At 35.7% G+C, this 19,451-nt stretch overlaps 1 protein-coding gene across 3 annotated transcripts; it reads left to right on the forward strand.

Annotated features, from left to right (window-relative positions):
• The first annotated feature begins 16,164 nt into the window (after window positions 1-16,164).
• Window positions 16,165-19,173, forward strand: LOC132308618 (uncharacterized). 3 transcript variants are annotated; one of them, XM_059806746.1, is made up of 4 exons: window positions 16,166-17,057; window positions 17,182-17,370; window positions 18,713-18,877; window positions 18,967-19,173. In XM_059806746.1, exons 1-4 carry the CDS (start codon window positions 16,236-16,238, stop codon window positions 18,991-18,993), a joined length of 1,203 nt encoding a protein of 400 aa, XP_059662729.1. In that variant the 5' UTR covers window positions 16,166-16,235; the 3' UTR covers window positions 18,994-19,173. The 3 variants fall into 3 exon arrangements, with proteins under 3 accessions (XP_059662731.1, XP_059662729.1, XP_059662730.1); XM_059806747.1 differs by having other exon boundaries at window positions 16,167-17,057; window positions 17,188-17,370; XM_059806748.1 differs by lacking the exon at window positions 18,967-19,173 and having other exon boundaries at window positions 16,165-17,057; window positions 17,182-17,365; window positions 18,713-18,856.
• Window positions 19,174-19,451: the final 278 nt, after the last annotated feature.

A 19,451-nucleotide genomic window follows, 5' to 3' on the forward strand; every position in this document is an offset into this window, starting at 1 on the left:
TTTTTCATGGACTAAATCAAAATATATCAATAAAATGTTGTTTAATTCAATTTTAGTTAATTAACAATATTTTTTTAAACAATTGACTGATTAAGGCATAAAAAATCCTATTTGGATAATTAATAATAAAAAAAAATTATCAATTTATTTCTGAACAATTCAGCACTCGGTACCCTATATTTTCTTTTGACCAATTTATTAATCCTATTTGAGAATCTAGTAGTGGAAGTAGAGTGTGAGTTAGTTCATGGGAAGCCCCTTCCAACACCATGGAATTCACTCAAAAGCACGTTTTTTTGTAAGTATTTTAATTTTCAAAAAGTAACTTTAGAGCTTTACCCTATATTAAGTACTTTTGCTTGTCAAAGTTCTTGTTATGATTACCTTCCCAAAAAAAAAAAAAATGGTTCTTCTTATGATTTTTTTTAGTTCTGAAAAGATTTCCATCTTAAAAAAGCTTAGCATGTTGATTTAGTTTGCAAAGCAAGAATTACAAACATTAATTAGTTGATTTAGAAAAAAATTTAAAACAAAACCCACACATACAAGTTAGCAGTTGCAAAGAGGAGAGGGGCAAGCTCGAGAGTTGAGAGACAGCGATTGAAGCTTGCAAACGGCGAACCCAAACTGGAACAGCGGGCGATGGAAACTGAAAGATATGGGTTTTGATTTTTGGAACAATCTCAAATGGTATGCCGATATGGGTTTTGATATATGTAATAGGTTTTGAACTTTTGATTCTTTCACAGATAGATAAACTAAAATATATGGGATTTGCACTTCTGATTCTTGTTGATTATGTAGTTTGCAGTTACAGAGAGAGAGAGAGAGCAAGTTCAGAGTTGAGAACGAGAATAGAGATGGAGGCGATTGGGGGAGGCTGGAATGATTTGCCCTAAATAAATATTTTTTTTCCTGGTGGCCCATCATTCATGGCCTATAAATTTTGAGGCCCATTAAATTGTGAGGCCCTGGGCGACCGCCTTTGTTGTCTTGGGTTAGGACCAATCCTTGGCTTATTTGACTTGGGCCTTTATTTTAGTATGGTGGCGAGTTGACTTGGCCTTGATTGGGTGGGCTGATTTTGGGGTGGGTAATACCGTAATACTATTAATAATATTTTTTTTTTTTTTTTTTTTGGGGGGGTTAAGCTAAAATTAGTATAGCAAATTTTTTTTGTGGACTCAAGCACACCAGTGCCCATTCCTACATCCGTCCTTGCTAGTGTGGGTGTTAGTGCCTCTGGTAAATTTTGGAAGGTCAGGTTTTGACTATTTGCATCTAATAATCTAACTTCTAATTCTTCTTCTTGTCTTATAAAAAATATATATAATAAAAAATAAATTGCAAACTTTCCTCCAGCCAAAATCATGGAGCAAATTAAGTGGTTCACCAATTTCCAGCACTAAATATAAATATTTCGATCACCCCAATTTATGTTTTGAGAATAATAATTTTGATTAAAAAAAAAAAAAAACTAAAGTCAATTCTGATAGTTAGAAAATATATATATATATATTTTTCCTGGTAAAAGCAAGCCAAACGGCATCTACAACCACAAAAGCATAAACCATACATAAGCAACCACTAAACAAAACAACCAAAACAAACCCTCTAACAAGACTTACACAACGGATCAGTGAGACGGGGCAACTGGAGGGTTGCCATTTCCAACCAACAGAGTGAGCTGCGACGCAAAAGACTGCGATTGAGATGACTTCGAAACAACAGAATCAGCAGTCTGAGCACCAAGCAAAATATTACCAACGACATCAAAGGCAAACTGATCTAGAACCAACATTCCTTAATGGAATCCTCACAAACTTTATGCTTCTTACTATCCAGCACAGATGAGCCCGTAACCACCATAGGATTATTAGAGCGACGCTTACGGCTATACCTCGCGGAGAGGGAACCCTGATTATAAGATGATTCTGACGAAGGGGAAGAACGACCTTTACGCCCATAACAAGACAACACAGGCCTTTACCTTTTATATCGCTTGGAGCTTTATGATCACAACGGTTCCGTCCATTAACATGAGATATGGATGGCAAACACTGAACATGTTCCTCCACATGAATGGAAGCCACAACACTTTGAGTAGGGGAGTTTGGAACATTAGCATTAACAGACCCAACCACACCGTTCCCCTCTGGAATATTAACCACCGCCGGGACACCCAACTGAAACCCCTCAAAAGAATCCTTAGACACTGCACCAATAGCAGTACCATTACCAACCCCGTCCCCAGCCACCACCCCCGCATTTGACACAATCTGGGTTGCTCCTTAAGTAGCAGCCAACTGACCATGAAACACAAGAACAGTGATGTCCCCTCTCTCATAATCAACACTCTCCACATATAGCTAATTATTACCAGGACTAACAGCAAAAACATCATTACGATCACTGTGATACCCCCGAATTTTCGGATGCAGGTTGGCCAGGCCCACGCCCGATTACCCGAGGATATCAAACCAATTAGCAATAATCGAACACGGAATACAATTAAAACAAATGAGATAAATAAAATTTGCTGAAATGAAAACTAAAATGATAATCCAATAATTGAAACCTCAGAATAATTAATTCCATTGATAAATAAACTATTCTATTACAACTGATCATCCACGAATACAAATCGTTCTCCAAATTATATAACTCGGGAATCCATCTAGTGGACCCCTAAAATACCCCACTGAACTCAGATGACTGGAAATAAAACCAAAGCCTAAAACAGGAAACAAAGTTCTACAGCATCGGTGGAGTGAATGACTGTATCTGCTCAGCACGATCCAGCTCTACCACTGGAACTAACGAACACCTGTAAAAATAAGAGTGGGTCAGGCCCACATGCAAATTCTTCTCTAACTACAATCCACACAGTGACCTGATACGCAGATACACCCTAGATATCTCAACAATAGCTATCTAGTCCATACATATATATATATATATATATATATATATATATATATATATATATATATCCACACTAAGGGACATTCACTGAACTACAGCAGGGGTCTCAACCTGAATAGAAGGCAACATGCGAAAACGCACCCAGAGGTGGGCATGAGTACCTAGACCTAACAGGGTACACCTCAACTACTATAGCCAGCTATGCATCCACTGCATATGCGCACCCTAACCAACGAGTCTGAGACTCAAGCTCATCTCGTGGTACCATAAACATATATATAAAGTCCGTCCAGAACCAGGGTATGTAGTTCAAATATTTATTGAACTGACATACAATAAACCAGCTAGTTAGTCTCTCAACTTATTCAGTTGATATGACTTAACTATCATCCATTATTTCGGGAAGCCACTCAACTTAGTTGCAGTTGATTTGACTTAACACAATTAGGATTCAATATTTTTAAATCCATTCCTTTAATCCGTTAGGTTAGGTTTAGGCGTTTTGAGCTAAACTGTCCCTAGTATGTCACCGTCCCATACCGGTGCATACAATCCTCTATATCCATGTAATTGACAGAATATATTTATTCAGCAATTTAAATCCAAAACCATGTAATTTACAACATATAAATAACAGTGTAGCAGATTAATATCCAAAACCAAAAGCTAGGTAATTGCAGAATAGTTTATACAATACTGCAACAATTACAGTTCAAAATCATAATCCAATTTCTTGTAGAATAATATATAAGATTTAACTATTAACATCCAAACCATGTAAATTACAACATATAAATAACAGTAGAGCAATTTACAATCCAAAACCATCTCAAAGAATTGCAGAAGACCTTTTTTTTTATTTTTTATTTTTTTATAGTTTCAGCAATTTAAATCCAAGAGTTAAACCATGATTTTGCAGGAAACGGTTTAAAGGCTCAACAACTAGCATCCAAAGCATGCGTAGATTACATCTAATGTATCAATGACTCTATCATGCATTAAAATAAGTTATTTTCAATCATATTATAGTCCAATAAAATTGCTAAATTAATTCAAGCAATTTAATTCTCTCCATCCGGTAACAGCGTGCTAAGTTGTATACTAGTATACGGTTTAATCTTTTAGCACAAAGCCACAATATGCTACAAGTCTAATTTTGTTAATTAAAAGTCTCCATCATACATCTAAACTTTAATTTAGAATCATATTGTAGCACCTTAAATTGTCAAATTGAAATTAGGCAATTTAACTTCCTTCCAGTAGTTAACCGCGCGCAAGTTGTTAATTAGCGCACTGTTAATTTTATTAATACAAAGAGGGTATTTTATGCAATCTAAGACTTTGATTACATGTTGAATTAATTATTGAAAAGCCCATTAGAATTTTAAAACTGTTCAGGAACCCCAAGTGCTCAAAACATTAGCTAAAAAGATCCTGTACGCACAAAACAAGGAAAGAGCCTGCTTTAGAAAAATGGAGCAGGCTCAATGCGGCATAGAGCCGGCTCTAAACCACCTTGGAGCCTGCTCTAAACAGGTGGGAGCCGGCTCTTGGCATTCCAGAGCCGGCTCTCTCTCTCCCCCTGTAAGCTTTCTCCGTTTCAGCTTCGTTCTGACCTTTGTTCCAACTCCGGCCAGTTGCTGCCTTTCAGTTTGGTTTTAAAACTAATTTAAGAGTTTTATTTAAGCCTAGAATCATCCCCATGATTTGTTTACAACAATTTGAAATCAATTACAGAGATTAAACAAAGCTATTAAACCAGTATGTTTGAAGAACAACACTGAAACTAATTTAAGAAATTTCAGTTCTCTTCCAAACCCTCTGTTCCTCTTCACCACTCAACCTAAGGATCTTATATAAATCCCTATGACATCCCCATGGTTCGTTTGCAGTAGTTGAAATTAATTACAAAGTCTAAAGTTACAACAGAGCAACATGCTTAAAGAACTGAAAACTGAAATGAGACATGTAGAAATTGTAACAGTTTTGATTTCAACACAACCAGATCATTAATATAACATATATTGAACATGTAAAGTCCAGTTACTAATTGATTAAACCCTAGAGATTATCTAGGTGCACAGAACACGAGCCAAAGAGAAGGAGAAAGAGAAGAACTTGCCTGTAGTTTTGGTCTCAAAACTGTGTTGTCGTCTTCCTAATTTCTGGCAACCACTGACCATCTTCAAACCTCCTATGGTTTTGGTTTAAGCCACCACAACTCTCCCTTGGCCCTCTCTATTCTCCTCCTAAGTTTTGTTCTATTTTCTCTCGCTCAGTTCTCTCAAAACTCTCTGTATTTTCACTATACCGTGAATAGGGTTATCAAACCTTAGGGGCGTATAAGTTATATATTTATAACTAATTCCAACTCCAAAGTCCATAAAAACCCTAAACTTAAAACCCAATTAATTATGTCGGCAAGCCCATAAAAATACTAAAACCCTAAAAGATAATTCATATACTTAATCTAATTAAGCAGTTACGTCCATGCAAGAAAATAATTAATAATACAATTAAAGTAACTACAGCAACCAAAAATACAATTAATTTAATTAAAATATATTTAACCAAATAAGGCAATTCAAATACAAGACTAACAGTTTAAAACAAATAAAACAATTAAACATTTAAGCAACTAGTCACATAAAAATGCAATAAAGATAATTGAAATTCCAATTTTATCCTTTTTAAAATTAGGGGTATTACAATCGTCCCTTGGGTTCCATATATCCTTGCCCAAGTAACCCTTTACACCTAACCATGACCCATGCGCCATGATATTCGACTGTGCCTGAGAAGCACCTTCTGAACAATTCTGCCATTGATGCCTAATAATACCAGAAGTGTAACAGAATGACGGAAGCTTTTTATATTGGATTTGAACCCAAACCTCCGTATCCGATGGACCCAGTAACCGCACATTCCGGCGAAGCGGTTTAGAAATATCTAACTCCACTTTGAGACGTAAAACCCTACTATCACCCAACATCATCTCCTTACTCTCCATCATACCATCATACCCCTGTCTCGCAACTCAACCTTCAAGCAACGACCAAAGGCCTCAGTAATACGGCAGCCAACCATTTCAGAAAGATAATTCGCTGGAACATCACAGAGTTGAACCCAAAAAGGAGAAAGTTGGAAGGCTGATTCAGACTGAATGAGATCATCAACCCACTCTTTAAGAACTAACAAATGTGTCGCGGCCTAAGTTTTGTAAACCTGGTACGTCAGTGATGACCAAAAGATGATCCGATAACGGATCCGAAATGCGGAAGCGAAAGATGAAACAACGGTCTCTAGAGATAGAATGCGTCTCTAAGACACCAATGTGACCCTCAATGAGGTCATGGAACCCAAAGGAAAACAAATGCGGAAGTGTCATTTCAAAAACGGACAAAAATGAACTAGGGGCAAAATGGTCATTTTGTAAAAAAATGGATTCAAGTGCTATCAAGCACACCACTAGGAAGACAATGAAAAACTAATCATAATGGACTCAAGAATTTCATTATTCGGATTCCGGACGAAGGAGAAACGACAAAACAAAGAAAAACTAGCAATAAAGCTAAAAGGGTAAACTGGTAATTATTCAGATATATTTGGGTGCAACTGAGCACACCGTTGGATAGAAAATGCAAAATTAATCAATTTAAAAAAAAAATTCACTTGATTTGGAGTTCGGATGAAGGAGAAAGGTCAAAAACAAAATCAACGTCGCGGCGGCCCGACGAAAGCCGTGACAGCTACAGTGCCGTCAACCCACTACTGCTGCAACTGAGAGTAAAAACGGGCATCTAAACGGACTTTTCTAGAAAAACTTAAAGAAGAACCCCCTCCTAAAATCAAGTTTCCTACCCCGATCGCGGACGAAAACAAAAAAAATACATTGTAAAACGCCCAGAATGCCCCCAAGAAAATTTGGTCAAGGGGGTAAAAATTTCTCCGAGCTACTGCCCAAAGAAAGGAAATAGGGCTTCGGGAGGTTTTTAAATTGCCTAAATTGAAAATGCAATCTTAAAATACACCCACAAGACCCCCGGAAGTTTCGGATCGGTCGTCATACTTTTCAAAAAAAAGTCGATGAATAGTACCAAATACATTTGCACTAAAAATCTGCAAAACCTGGCGGCAAGGATTTTTCGGACAAATCTGGATTTTTGAGGGTCAAGATGGCATTTTCTGGAAAAATACAAAGAAGAAACCCCCCTCAAAATTGAGTTTCTACGTGACTCACAAGGAAAAATGAAAAAAAAAAAGCATTGTGAAATACCCGAAATGCCCCTGGAACATAATAGGGTAAAACTCCCTAAAAATGCTACTTAGAGTTTTTGTTTCATCAAGGATGGTGTTGTTTGCCAAAGTGAGTATGTAAGTGTATGCAGTATGATAAAATAGATGTACCAACATGGCCTAAAGCCTCTTTACATTCCATTAACAAGTTTTAGCATACAAAGCCTCCATTTATCACAAATAAGCTACAATGGCAATACTTGAGTTTTAGAGGAAACATACTTGTAACCTTTCAAGTTTATGGCCCTTGGCCTCATGTCATACATGTAAAATGAACACTTCCAAATGTACTTAGATACTTATTACAAAAAGGAAGCCACCTTAGCTTCTAAAATACCATACATCCATGGCATACAGAATATAACATCTAAAAGATAAAACATGCTAAACAAGTGCATGTCCATATACAAAAATGCTTCAAGTACTCGTGAACCCCTATGGATGATGAGCATCCACAATTATTGTCTCCTTACCTGTAAAATAACCCACACAATTAGGGTGAGTAATCAAGTTACTCGTAGGATGTGGTGCATGCACATACCCTATAGTTTCAAATATAATGTGAACCAAACATAGATTATCACAAGGGTGCAATCCACCTAATGTCTATGTTTTCAAGGTACTCTAAGAGATCATCTCAAGCTATACAAATATTTGAAATGACAACCATATAGCATTCAAGTATACATGAATAAGTACACTAACCGCATTGAAACTAAAATCACCAAATCACAAGTTACAAGAAATCCATGATTTACAACTTGGAATATAATGTAAATCAAATAATGGAAAGACTAGGATATGTGGCTACGAGACCATACAAGTTATTTTGGATAATTACGACCTACAAGGTACTGCCTAGTGCGCACTGTGACTTAAGAGAATTCCTATCCTCCGTACTAGAGCCAAACCCTAGCCATCAACATCTCATATCCTTACAAGCTTCCAAAAATCAATAAGTTCATGACATCTATGCAATCTCAATGCATGAAACTACCTACCAAGCACAAGAAGGGTAAAACCACACAACCCATGTCTTAAGGTTACATGTCTAAAGTGGCAAGTTAATGATATTACACATCATGTTATATCAATTTACAATCAATATAGGCCATAATTGCAAATCATGAAATATAGTAATTTACCTACAAGTAATTATAAGTGCCACACACAAGATTTTCATACTAAGCTTTCAATGAAATTTATATTACTTAACATCATAAATGTAATCTCCAGATATTCATAATAAAACCTCAATAGAATCATAAGTATTAGGCAATTTATTAGACAATAGCCTACCTATACAATTTAATAGTCACATACATGCTTTAATCCACAAATCTTAAGTTAAGCATATAAAATCTTTATTTACATGCTAGTACAAGAATTTAAAAAGGCATGTAATCAATATATATTAAGCTCCAATATATATAAAACCCAAAGAAGATAAACATATAACCACCCATACCTCAATAGAGAATTGAATCTCTATAATCCAAGCAACCAAGCTTAAAATGGAAAACAAGTTTAGGGTTAATGAAGAGGGGAGTGAGAGGAAGCTTTTGTCTTCCAAGGTTTTATGTCTAAGGTGAGTGGAAGGAGGCTAAAATGAAGAAGAAAGCTATTAACCAAGCTTTTCTCCAATGATGGCTAGGTTATGGTTCTTGAAGACAAGTGAAAATGAAAATGATAAACTGTAAAATGGTGAGTGGAAGGGTTAGAAATCCTCCACTCACTATGTGCTCTTACATTACCTCTCACACACACACAATGCAAGACAAAATGGTGAACCTACACTTATCATGAATCTATGGTTCATTCCTATGCTTAATCTAAAGCCTACACTTGTCACCATCCTATGTAAACTTCCAAGACTTAATATTGAACCTACACTTGTCAACCATCCTTGCTAACAAGTGTACCAATCCTAGGCTAACAAGTGGGTGAATCTCCACCCTCCACATGTCATCATCCAAGGCATCAAAGTATTTCTACACAAATGTTAACAAGTGGACCAATGAGAGTGTGACACTTGTCACACTTTTCGAAAATTACAAACAAGTCCTTTTTGAAAATATCTTTCAAATTAAATTACAAAATGGTCCCTAAGACGAAAAATAATTACTTTGCATAATTACACTAAAACCCCTCAAGTTTAGGTTAATTACCAAAAAGTCATGCTTTCATGCATTTTACAAGAAAAGTAAACATCCAATTTGTTTTTCTACAAAAGTAAAAATGTAGATATCATAGAAATGAAATATCATGGATGTATACCAAGCCGGAATCAAATCAGAGCACAAAAAGTGAGGTTAAGTAAGGAAAAATGAAAATCGACTAAAGGACGAAAAAGGGAAAAGACGAAAAAATGAATAGTGTTGAAAAACAAAAAATGTGGAAATGACTCGATCCTCAAAGGAAGTTGTCAATCCAAAGGAAAGAGTCTCAGAAACCATTTCCAAGCAATCGAGACGACACTAAGAGGCGGAAAATCGAACCCGAAAAGGAAAAGATAATGGAAAAAATTTATTCGCAAAATTTGAATAAAGGGAAAGAAATGAAAATAACCGGGTCATTACAAAATGCCTGTCAAACAGCTAAGGACAGCCATGTAAAATCCGGTAATGAACAGAACTGTCCGGTATAACCAGCTGAAATAAATTGCGGGCAATCTTATAAATAATAAGACGAGATGAGATAGCGTATTTATGTCTCTCATTGGGCCACAGCTTCGAAAGCATCCTACCAAAAGTATACTTAGCCCCAACCAACGTAATAGTTTTCGTAGCCCAGACTCGGCCATACAGGCTGTTACAACACAAAGAGACACCTTGAGTAGTGTAACACCCCCACATTTCCCACGCATAAGTTGATCAGGCTTATACACGAAAAACGAGGGATATCAAAAACAATTGGCAATATACAAGCATGGAATACAAAATGATGGAAATAAAAGAATTTAGACAGGAAAGAAACATTAAATAATACAACATCCATCCATCCTTTATTTAATACAGTACTTCATTACAACTTGGAAATCCTACGTCAGGGATCCCTAAATATAACCCTGAGAGTTCAACGTCAAAAGTAAATAAAAACTGAAACTGAAATACTACATAAAACTTCTACCCTGCACTGGATCGTAGGAGTAGATGAGTTCGGATGATGGTCCCACACTGCTAACCTCAGCCTTGAAACGGATACTGACCGTATCCTGAAATAACAACAATGGTGGGTCAACCCCACGAGCAAGTCCTCTCTACTATGACCCAAATCAGAGAATCAAATAAATTAATCATTATGAATCGGTTGAGTACTATATCTGTATACATCCTACGGGAACTATCCGATGTATAACATGACCTCAACCAGAATAGACGGTGATCACTTAGACTCACACTAGGTGGTTAAGTGTCGCCTTTCCCTACCCGGGAAATCAGCTATTATACATGGTGCACGGTACTGACAACACAGACTATAACGAACTACACAATGATAACACCTCGCAAAGTACTGATGAATATACTGAGCATATAAATTAGGCAACACATGCCAACAATATTAAGAAATATACCGAGTATGTCAATTAGGCAACACATGCCAATAATATTAAACCACATACCCCGACAGCCACACATCTGTCTATCGCAACGAATGCATAAGGTATAAATGAGTCTAAACTTATTAGTCAGCTCACATGGTTCTATATGGCAACACATCCATATAATATAAATGCGACATAATAAACAGTCCATTTATTCCCTGAAATGCACACAGCATAATAATCATGGTTTATATACGATTAACAGTATAAATATTCCATAATATATAATGGGTTATTTATATGAAGAAAACCAAGCACTAATTAATTTAACATTAATGGTTATTACAGTTTAATAAAATAATACCATTAATAGTCGTTAAATCAATTACATATGTTTACTAGCGATTCGCACTTTAACTGATACAATTAATATTTAGAAATATTAATCGGACAATTATAATAATTAACGAGAAATAAAATAATAATATAATGTCCCGTTAATTCCAAAAATGCCAACCCGAGGCCCCAAAATGTATAGTGAAGGTCCTGGTAATGACAAAACAGTCCCTAGGGGTATTCTGGACTTTTCCAGCAGCCGCAGAGGCCCTTCACGCGCCCCCACGCGCCTCCCAGAGCTCCCCACACGCGCCGCCAAGCTTTCCCCCTCTCCCACGCGCCTCCACGCGCGTCTGGCGTCAGCCACGCGCGCACACGCGCTCCCACGCGCGTTTGGAGAGTCCCACGCGCGCGCACGCGCTGCCACGCGCGCGTTGATGGCTTCCTGCTGACGTGGCGTTCTCCGGTTGGTTGGCTGCATCATCCTTCCTACATGCGCGCCACACCGGATCATCTCACCCTATCTTCCCTCCATCCAACGCCCACAGATCCGGGTGTACCGCGGTATCATGGACCGCGATGCACCGGATCAATCAGACTCCACTAATGGCCAAGATGCGCGCGTACACCCTCCTATGGTGCGCCGCGTTGCACCGGATCACTCCGGTCGTCTCCCCCGCTGCCGGCGACCGGAAAACTCGCCGGAAGGTCGCCGGAAATTGCAGAAAATGCCCGGAAAAATCTAGAAAATTCTAGAAAAATCCCTAAAGTCTTATTTAATTATTTTTAGCCATTATTAATTTCATAGGACATTAAATAAATATATACCATCCTATATAATTAAAATTCCATTAATTGAATAAAATAAAATTAATAATTTATTAACCTCTAAACCTTGGCTCTATGCATAAAACTAAGCTAAACAATTAATTTATTAATTCAAAGGGGAAAAGTAGATAATAACTTGCCTTTTTGGATTTAAAATAAATCCGCCGGTCTGCGCGTAGTCGGGTAAAATCGCCTACACCGGTCCAAGCTTCTTTCTCTTTCTCTTTTCCTTTCACTCTTATAAAATAGCTCACTAGAATTTATACTTTGCTTCTAACTCCCTTTTATTTTTTTTTTCTAAGGCAAGCTAGTTAATTTATACACAAAATATATAATATAAATATTACAAATATCTAATTTATAATAACTTCTCACCCATTTCTCATATTCCTACCTATATGGCTTTAATTCCAACCATAACCATTGATGCAATCCTATCCTAATCTCTAATTTCATCATGACTTTGGTTTAATACTATTATTATTATTATAAATATTATTATTATTATTACTAATATTATTATTAATAAACTTTTATAATAATTATTATTATTATTATATTATTATTATTATTATTATTATTAAACTAATATAATTATTATTATTACCAAATAATACATTATATCATCATAATACTATATAACACAAATATAATACTTTAATTAACTAATAATGATTAATTTAAGCATAACCAACAAATGAAATTATTATTAATAATACATGCATAATTAAATGAATAAATTTACTATTTTAACATACACAATTAATTTACATGCACAATTAAATGAACTTAATATAATAATGTAGTATGCACAAATAAATAAAATTAATTAACCTAACACAAGATTAATTTAAATACATTCTTTAAAAATTACGGGGTATTACAAGTAGTGTCCTCAACCGATAACTGAACCGGCAACTTCTCGATGCTCGTAAGAGTTAACCCGTTTATTTGAGCAATTAATGAGGTTGCCATCAACCCAACACAGAGCAAAGGAAAAACAAGACCACAAACAGAGGCCCGGAACTGTCTGCAATTCAATAACATCGAGCACTGACCCACTATGGAAAAACACATGCTACCCTACATAGATATCACACCAAAAGAATAACCTAGAAAGCTATAGAAGGCGGTCAAATCGTGGGTAACAAGAATCCTATCCGAACCATAAGAATTACGCACATGGAAATAAAGGATGTTGCCACCCACATAGCTAATAGATAGAACCACAATTGAGAAACACATTATACAACAACCCACATGCACCAGTAAAACAAAGAAGAATATAAGAGAAGTGGGAAAAGCCACGTAGCACCAATTAAGAACACACACAAATAAGCAAACCTTACAACGGAATCTCAGCGACATGGTCAGCCACATACCCACGTGGATATGATCTCCACGACACAAACCCCACCTACCCCACCATAACTTGACCCACCTACACAACGTCCACTAAAGTTCGATCCAGACAACCCAAAAACACCTCACTCGCCGACAAGGAACTCCAACAACCAGACCGGACATAGCAGAGGGGAAAACACCTCGCAACGAACGCCACCAATAGTCCAGTCACAGGAAAACACAAAATCGAAGAAGCCACCATGCCCACAAGAAGAACCCCTCACGATTATAGCGATACCGGAATCACGAATAAGTAGGAACAAACATCACAACCCACCCTCAACAAACCAAAACACTGATTAAAACAAGAAATCCAACAGAAATTCACACTCTGATCACACAGAGAACCTCAGCTCACCTGAGAACCCCCATGAGAGAGAATATTAGTGTTAGAGAATTATAAAATTGGCGTCGTAAAGGTTATAAAATTGTTGAGTTGAGTTATCATATTCATTATATCACTAATAACATGCGATTGTAAGGCCACACATAGAAATTGGTGTCCCATTGTTCCTGTTCACATCTACATTTCCTTAACATTGATTATATAGACAACTTAGTAATTACATTATTTTAAATCATCATATACATATTACATTTAAAAAAACAACATATGTAATATTGGAGATTTTAAATTGAATCCATATTTAGCTTGGAAACGCGAAAGAAATAAATCATTTAAAATAATAAAATCATTCAATCACTGCAATATTACATTACAATTCAAAGTTTAATGTTATAAAAGAAAAAACATAAACTTCTAATAAACATTTTATGCAACTATCTAAAACAGTAGTGGTGGTGGTGGGCAGGGACGGACTCAATCAATTCAGGCTTAGAGAGGCTGGATTTTTTCTAAATTATATTATTACTTATAATGTCAGTTAAATTTTAAAAAATGCCCCCACTCAATGTTTTAAATTGCCCTCCTTCACATTTTTACTAGGGTGTTTAAAAAATCCGGTAAACCGAAAAACCGAACGGAACCATACTGAATTGAGCGGTTTGAGCTAATTGTATAACGCTTTGGTCCGGTCCTGGGCCCAAAATTATTGAACTGTAATTTTTTGGTCCGGTCCTAATTTAGGGTCACGTTGGACCGGACTAGCCCGGACCGAACCATTATTATGTTATAATATATATATATATATATATTTATATATGTATATCACATCCTAAACCTAAATCGAGTAAAGTTCTCACGTGCCCCCTTTTTTTCTTTTGTTCTTTAAATTCCTTAATTTTTTTTTTACAAAATTCAAATTTTCCTTTTAAAATATATCTCAATTTTCTTTCCTTTATTTCTTCTTAATTTTTTTTTGTTTTTTGCGTGTTATATCAATGTTAGTTGATATTATTTATTTATTTATTTATAATTTTGCCCCCTCTAAAATAAAATAAAATAAAATAAAAATCAACTGAAACCGACAAATCGAACCGAACTAAACCGGTTTTTTGCGATTTCGGTTTGGTTTGGTTCCATGGACATTATTGTTCGGTCTAGTTCCAAAAATAATGAAACCGTTATAAATGGTTTGGTCCCAAAATACTTCCAATCCTTCCAAACCAAACCGTGTGCACCCCTAATTTTTATCTCAATTATTTCTTCACTGAAATTTTTTTAATTTATATTATTATCTAAAGTTTTAGTTAAAATTTAAAAAATGACACTACTTCCAAAAAAAAAAAAATTTAATTTGTCTACAATTATTTATTTATTTATTTATTCTTCGACACGCCCCCCTCAAAAAATTCCTAGATCCGTCATTGGTGGTAGGTGTGATGGGGTGCTGATGGATTTATTTGCTTTTTTTATTCTTGAGGTTATTTCGGTCAATTAATAAGATATTATAAGAGTAATTTAATGATTTATATAAGTCAATTCAAAATTCAAATAGCAAGTAAGTACTTTTATTATGGTTGGGTGTCTTTGTTGAGTTTCTTAAATTTGGAGGATATCATTGTCTGAAAAGTGTCGAAATTGTATATGACTATCTTTAACCCAAATCTAGGTGGGTGTCGGTGCAATTTACCCTTTGTAAAAAAAAAAAATTAAAATACAAAAGTTAAAGGAATATACAAAATACAAAAGTTAAAAGATTATAAAACTTGTGGGAATGGTTGATTAGGAGTGAAAATTAAATAATAGGACAAAATCACGGGGTGATACTTAAATAATAAATATTCAAAGTTATTAGATGGTAATATTTTATGTATGAAGATTATTTTTTGGGTCTACTATTTATCATTCAGCACTGAAGTTATTCTACAACAAATCATTTAAAATTTGATCTCCCAAAATAATACAATAAGAATTTCTTCTGCCAAATTGCCAAAACCTGTTAATTTTGTTCACATTTACAAATAATCCCTTTGAATAATCAATTTAATATCTTTGTACTTGTATGAAAGCCAATAAGTAACCCTTATTGACCTTTCCCATCGTTTTTTCTTTAGCAAAATTTACAATTGTATACCTATTTTTATTTTTATCTTTACTGTGACATCATCGACCTTCTATGCTGGTGTAAAAATATTAAGAAAATACATTACAAGAACTACTTTATAATTATTGGACAAGATTAAATACATTATTTAGACACGAATAGAAAAGAAGATTGAATTATTTAACAGCATATCAAAGGTTTTAATTTTTTAGATATTTTTTCTCTTTCAATAATGAATTTAGAAAATAGTTTAATTTTTTAGATATTTTTTCCCTTTCAATAATCAATTTAGAAAATAGTTTTAGGAAGAAAAAAATTAAAAGGACACGTGTCTCCTTGCGGGAAGATATAAGGCATTGCCATGTAGCAGTTTTACGATTTATTTATTTATTTATTTTTTTGACAATCGGTCACTTTCTGAACCCTAGATTTTCCTCCATCCTCTGTGTCTTCCAATGGATCCATACGAGCAAAGATTGAGAGATGAAGTCATCTACCTCCACTCTCTCTGGCACCAAGGACCCCCGAGAAACCCTAACCCCAATCATAATCCTAATCCTAATCCTAGTCCTAATCCTATTGCCATTCACAATCCATCAAGTCACCAGCTTCAACCCATCAATCACACAAATTTTAAGAGGATCGGTACCACAAGATTCAAGAAAAAGCCTCTGGAATCCGACCCACCACCAGTCTCCGACGTCGAATGGCCTTGCAAGTTGCCGGCACCTACCAATCCGGAAGCCAAGTCCGCATGGCCCAATTTGAAACCCCACCCGACTGTCGCGACCCCGATCCGGTTACCCTCAGCCGAAGAACAAGTCAAATTCGCTGCAAATCAAGTCCTTCAAAAGGGTTTGAAGCTTACCCAAGAGTTCTTCGCTAGCCATGAGGACAGTGATAATGACAATGACGAAGACATGGAAGATGAAGATGATGTAGCTTACGGTGACTGTGAAGAGTACAGTTTTTTCTTGAAGGTGTTTAAGGAGGACGATGAATTGAGAGGTTACTACGAGAAGAACTGCGAAAATGGTGATTTTGGTTGTTTGGTATGTTGTGGGATAGGAACAAAGGTTGGTAAGAGGTTCAAGAACTGCGTTGCGCTTGTTCAGCATTCAATTACGATAGCGAAGACGAAGAAGAGAAGGGCACATCGAGCTTACGGGCAGGTTATATGTAAAGTTCTTGGTTGGGATGTACATCGGCTCCCCACCATAGTTTTGTCCTTGGGCGATCCCCTCAGTCACACTTTGCCTAAATCTTGCGAGTCTCAGGTAAATTCATTACAACTTTTGCGCATATATATATATATATATATATAATTCATTACAGCTGTTGCATACATATACGTGTGTGATTATCACATTTGAAATTTATGTAATAGTTTGGTTTTAAAAGTTACAGGCGAATGTGGATGGTGGTACTGAGCATTCAGATGCGCATAACAAAGATTCGAGTTTGCAGAACTACAAAAATGGTGAAATGATTCCGCTTGAGGTTTCAGATCTTTCTCAGAAGAAAGAGTTACTCAATAGAACTCTGTTAGGCACGTCCAATGTTACTACTGATGATTGGAGTGTTGGTAAGGTTAGTTATTTTTTTAATGACTTTTAAGAATATCTGTACATGGTATTTATTTTTATTGGTAACAAAGAATCAAGTAGCCAATTCAGACTCTGGGTTGCAGCAGTAGGCAGCAAACCATCATTTAAACACACCCAGACCTCAACTTCACCGAGACTTGAACTAGAGACCTAAAGGGAGTATCCCTTCAGCAGTACCCCAAAGGTCTTACCAGTTAAGCTGCCCGTTTGGACTAGTTTTTTCATAGATTTGTGAAACTGGAAAAGGGTTTGGAACTTTGGAAATGGTATATGTATTAATTAACTCTCAACTATTTTGCATTATAGAATTCTTCGAAGATGAGTAATGCCTGAAAATATATGCAAGATTTTGACAGGGGGGTCTCGAGTGTGATATGGAGGGAAATAGAGAGGGAGTGGTTCATTGATTAGCTAACAATGTGTGATAAGAAACAATTGTTATGGAACCGACTATGTTTCATGGTAGATAATTTGACTATTCTTATACATTTAGTTAATTTTCTCCCCCTGAAAGATCCTATGTTAGTCAATGAACAATTTGAAAACATTACTCTTTAAGTGTCTAACTCAGTTGTGTCATGTTTTTGGCAATTGAAAATTCCTGCCATATTATTTGGCATGAATACTATATAGTTAATTCAGATTCTATTAATTGAGCTTATTATCTGGCAGTATGCAAGGCCATTGTTGTTCAATTTTAAATGCCTCCTATAGGAGCCACCACCCATTGTTTGGGGTAGTTGTAAGAATTCGACCTGCCAATTAAGAAAAAAAGGTTTTAATTTGAAAACAATTACGTTGAGCAAATAATGCCAAGGATTCGGTTTCTAACCAGGCACAACACCCTCGATTGACAGGGCCGATAGTAAACTGCCTTCAAAATGCTAGCTCCTATAATGACCCACTATCATACTCCGTACATTTTTTCTTTTTGATATGTGATTGTTTACTCGTTTCTCTCCCTTCTTGTTACAACGTTCAAGATCATTCTCAGTTGTGATAACCCTGTTATGTCAATGATGGCACTAGGAGCAAATACATACCAGCTGGTTTTGAGCACATTTTACATTAGTACAAGGTTTGAGATTTAGATGAAAAGATACAGGTTAAATCTCATTTCCTTAACAAAAAATTGTGTGCCTGAGAGAGACTTCTCCATTGTGCAAGTTCTGGAGATGAACTAGTGTCTAGTATTTATAATTGATAAATTTTGCTTTCTGCAATTATGATTATGGGTTATTAGAAGGTTGATTGAATTATTATTTTTTTTATGATGGTTTCGAAAATATCTTTTCTTACCATAAAAAAACAAATGTCTAACGCAGGAACCTGTTGAGGTAGAGGATGTTCGAAGTGCTGTAAATGAAATGAATAAGAATCTCAAGGATATTATAGTGTTTGATGGTGACAAGGAAATAATGAAAATCAGAATTGACAAGGAAGTAGTGGAGGTGGTGGCGATGGATACGAATGAAGAGAGGGATTGGATGGTAAGATGATCTTTATCACCTGTGTGGATCAGCGATTGCTTGGTTGAAATCCTCACTGAGATTATATCTATTATTTGATGTAATTGCAGGTGTCTCTGAATGAAGATGGGGTTTGAATTCTAATTGAAGATTTAGATGAAAGGATTGCTGTTTTTTCCTGTGAATAAACAAATTAAGGGGATTGGTGGAACATATTTGCGAGGACTGTGCTGTAAGCCTGTAATAGCAGCAATGAAAAGTTAGTCTCTCTCAAAGACAACATGCGACAATCCAACTCTGGATTGTGTATTTTCAAATCTTTTTGTTCAATTAGCATATCATCAATTCATCTGAAATAACTTGGATCAAAAGTTACCCATTGAAAATTGAGTTCAGATTTTGTGGTCAATTTTGACTTCAAATTTAAACAATTTTTAAGCTAAAACTCCGTTGAAAAGATTGAAAATGAGAAAGTAATTAATTATAAATCTAATCCCTTAACAAATAATTAATGTTTTAGACTCGAATCAACTTTTACTTTATTTTACTCTGAACAATTTTTCTTCTCTTGAAAGTTAAACTCATAAAACCTTTA

Source organism: Cornus florida, unplaced genomic scaffold, assembly GCF_030987335.1.
Source record: "Cornus florida cultivar Cherokee Brave unplaced genomic scaffold, ASM3098733v1 CherokeeBrave_3.0.0_Hap2_Chr05, whole genome shotgun sequence".
Taxonomy (NCBI): domain Eukaryota; kingdom Viridiplantae; phylum Streptophyta; class Magnoliopsida; order Cornales; family Cornaceae; genus Cornus; species Cornus florida.

Excerpts from the sequence above, each read along its gene's own strand:
- LOC132308618 (XM_059806746.1), top strand. The coding sequence starts at position 16,236 with ATGGATCCATACGAGCAAAGATTGAGAGATGAAGTCATCTACCTCCAC. Across the intron at positions 17,371-18,712 it reads ATGATTGGAGTGTTGGTAAG|GAACCTGTTGAGGTAGAGGA; the intron begins GTTAGTTATTTT and ends TGTCTAACGCAG. Across the intron at positions 18,878-18,966 it reads ATGAAGAGAGGGATTGGATG|GTGTCTCTGAATGAAGATGG; the intron begins GTAAGATGATCT and ends ATGTAATTGCAG.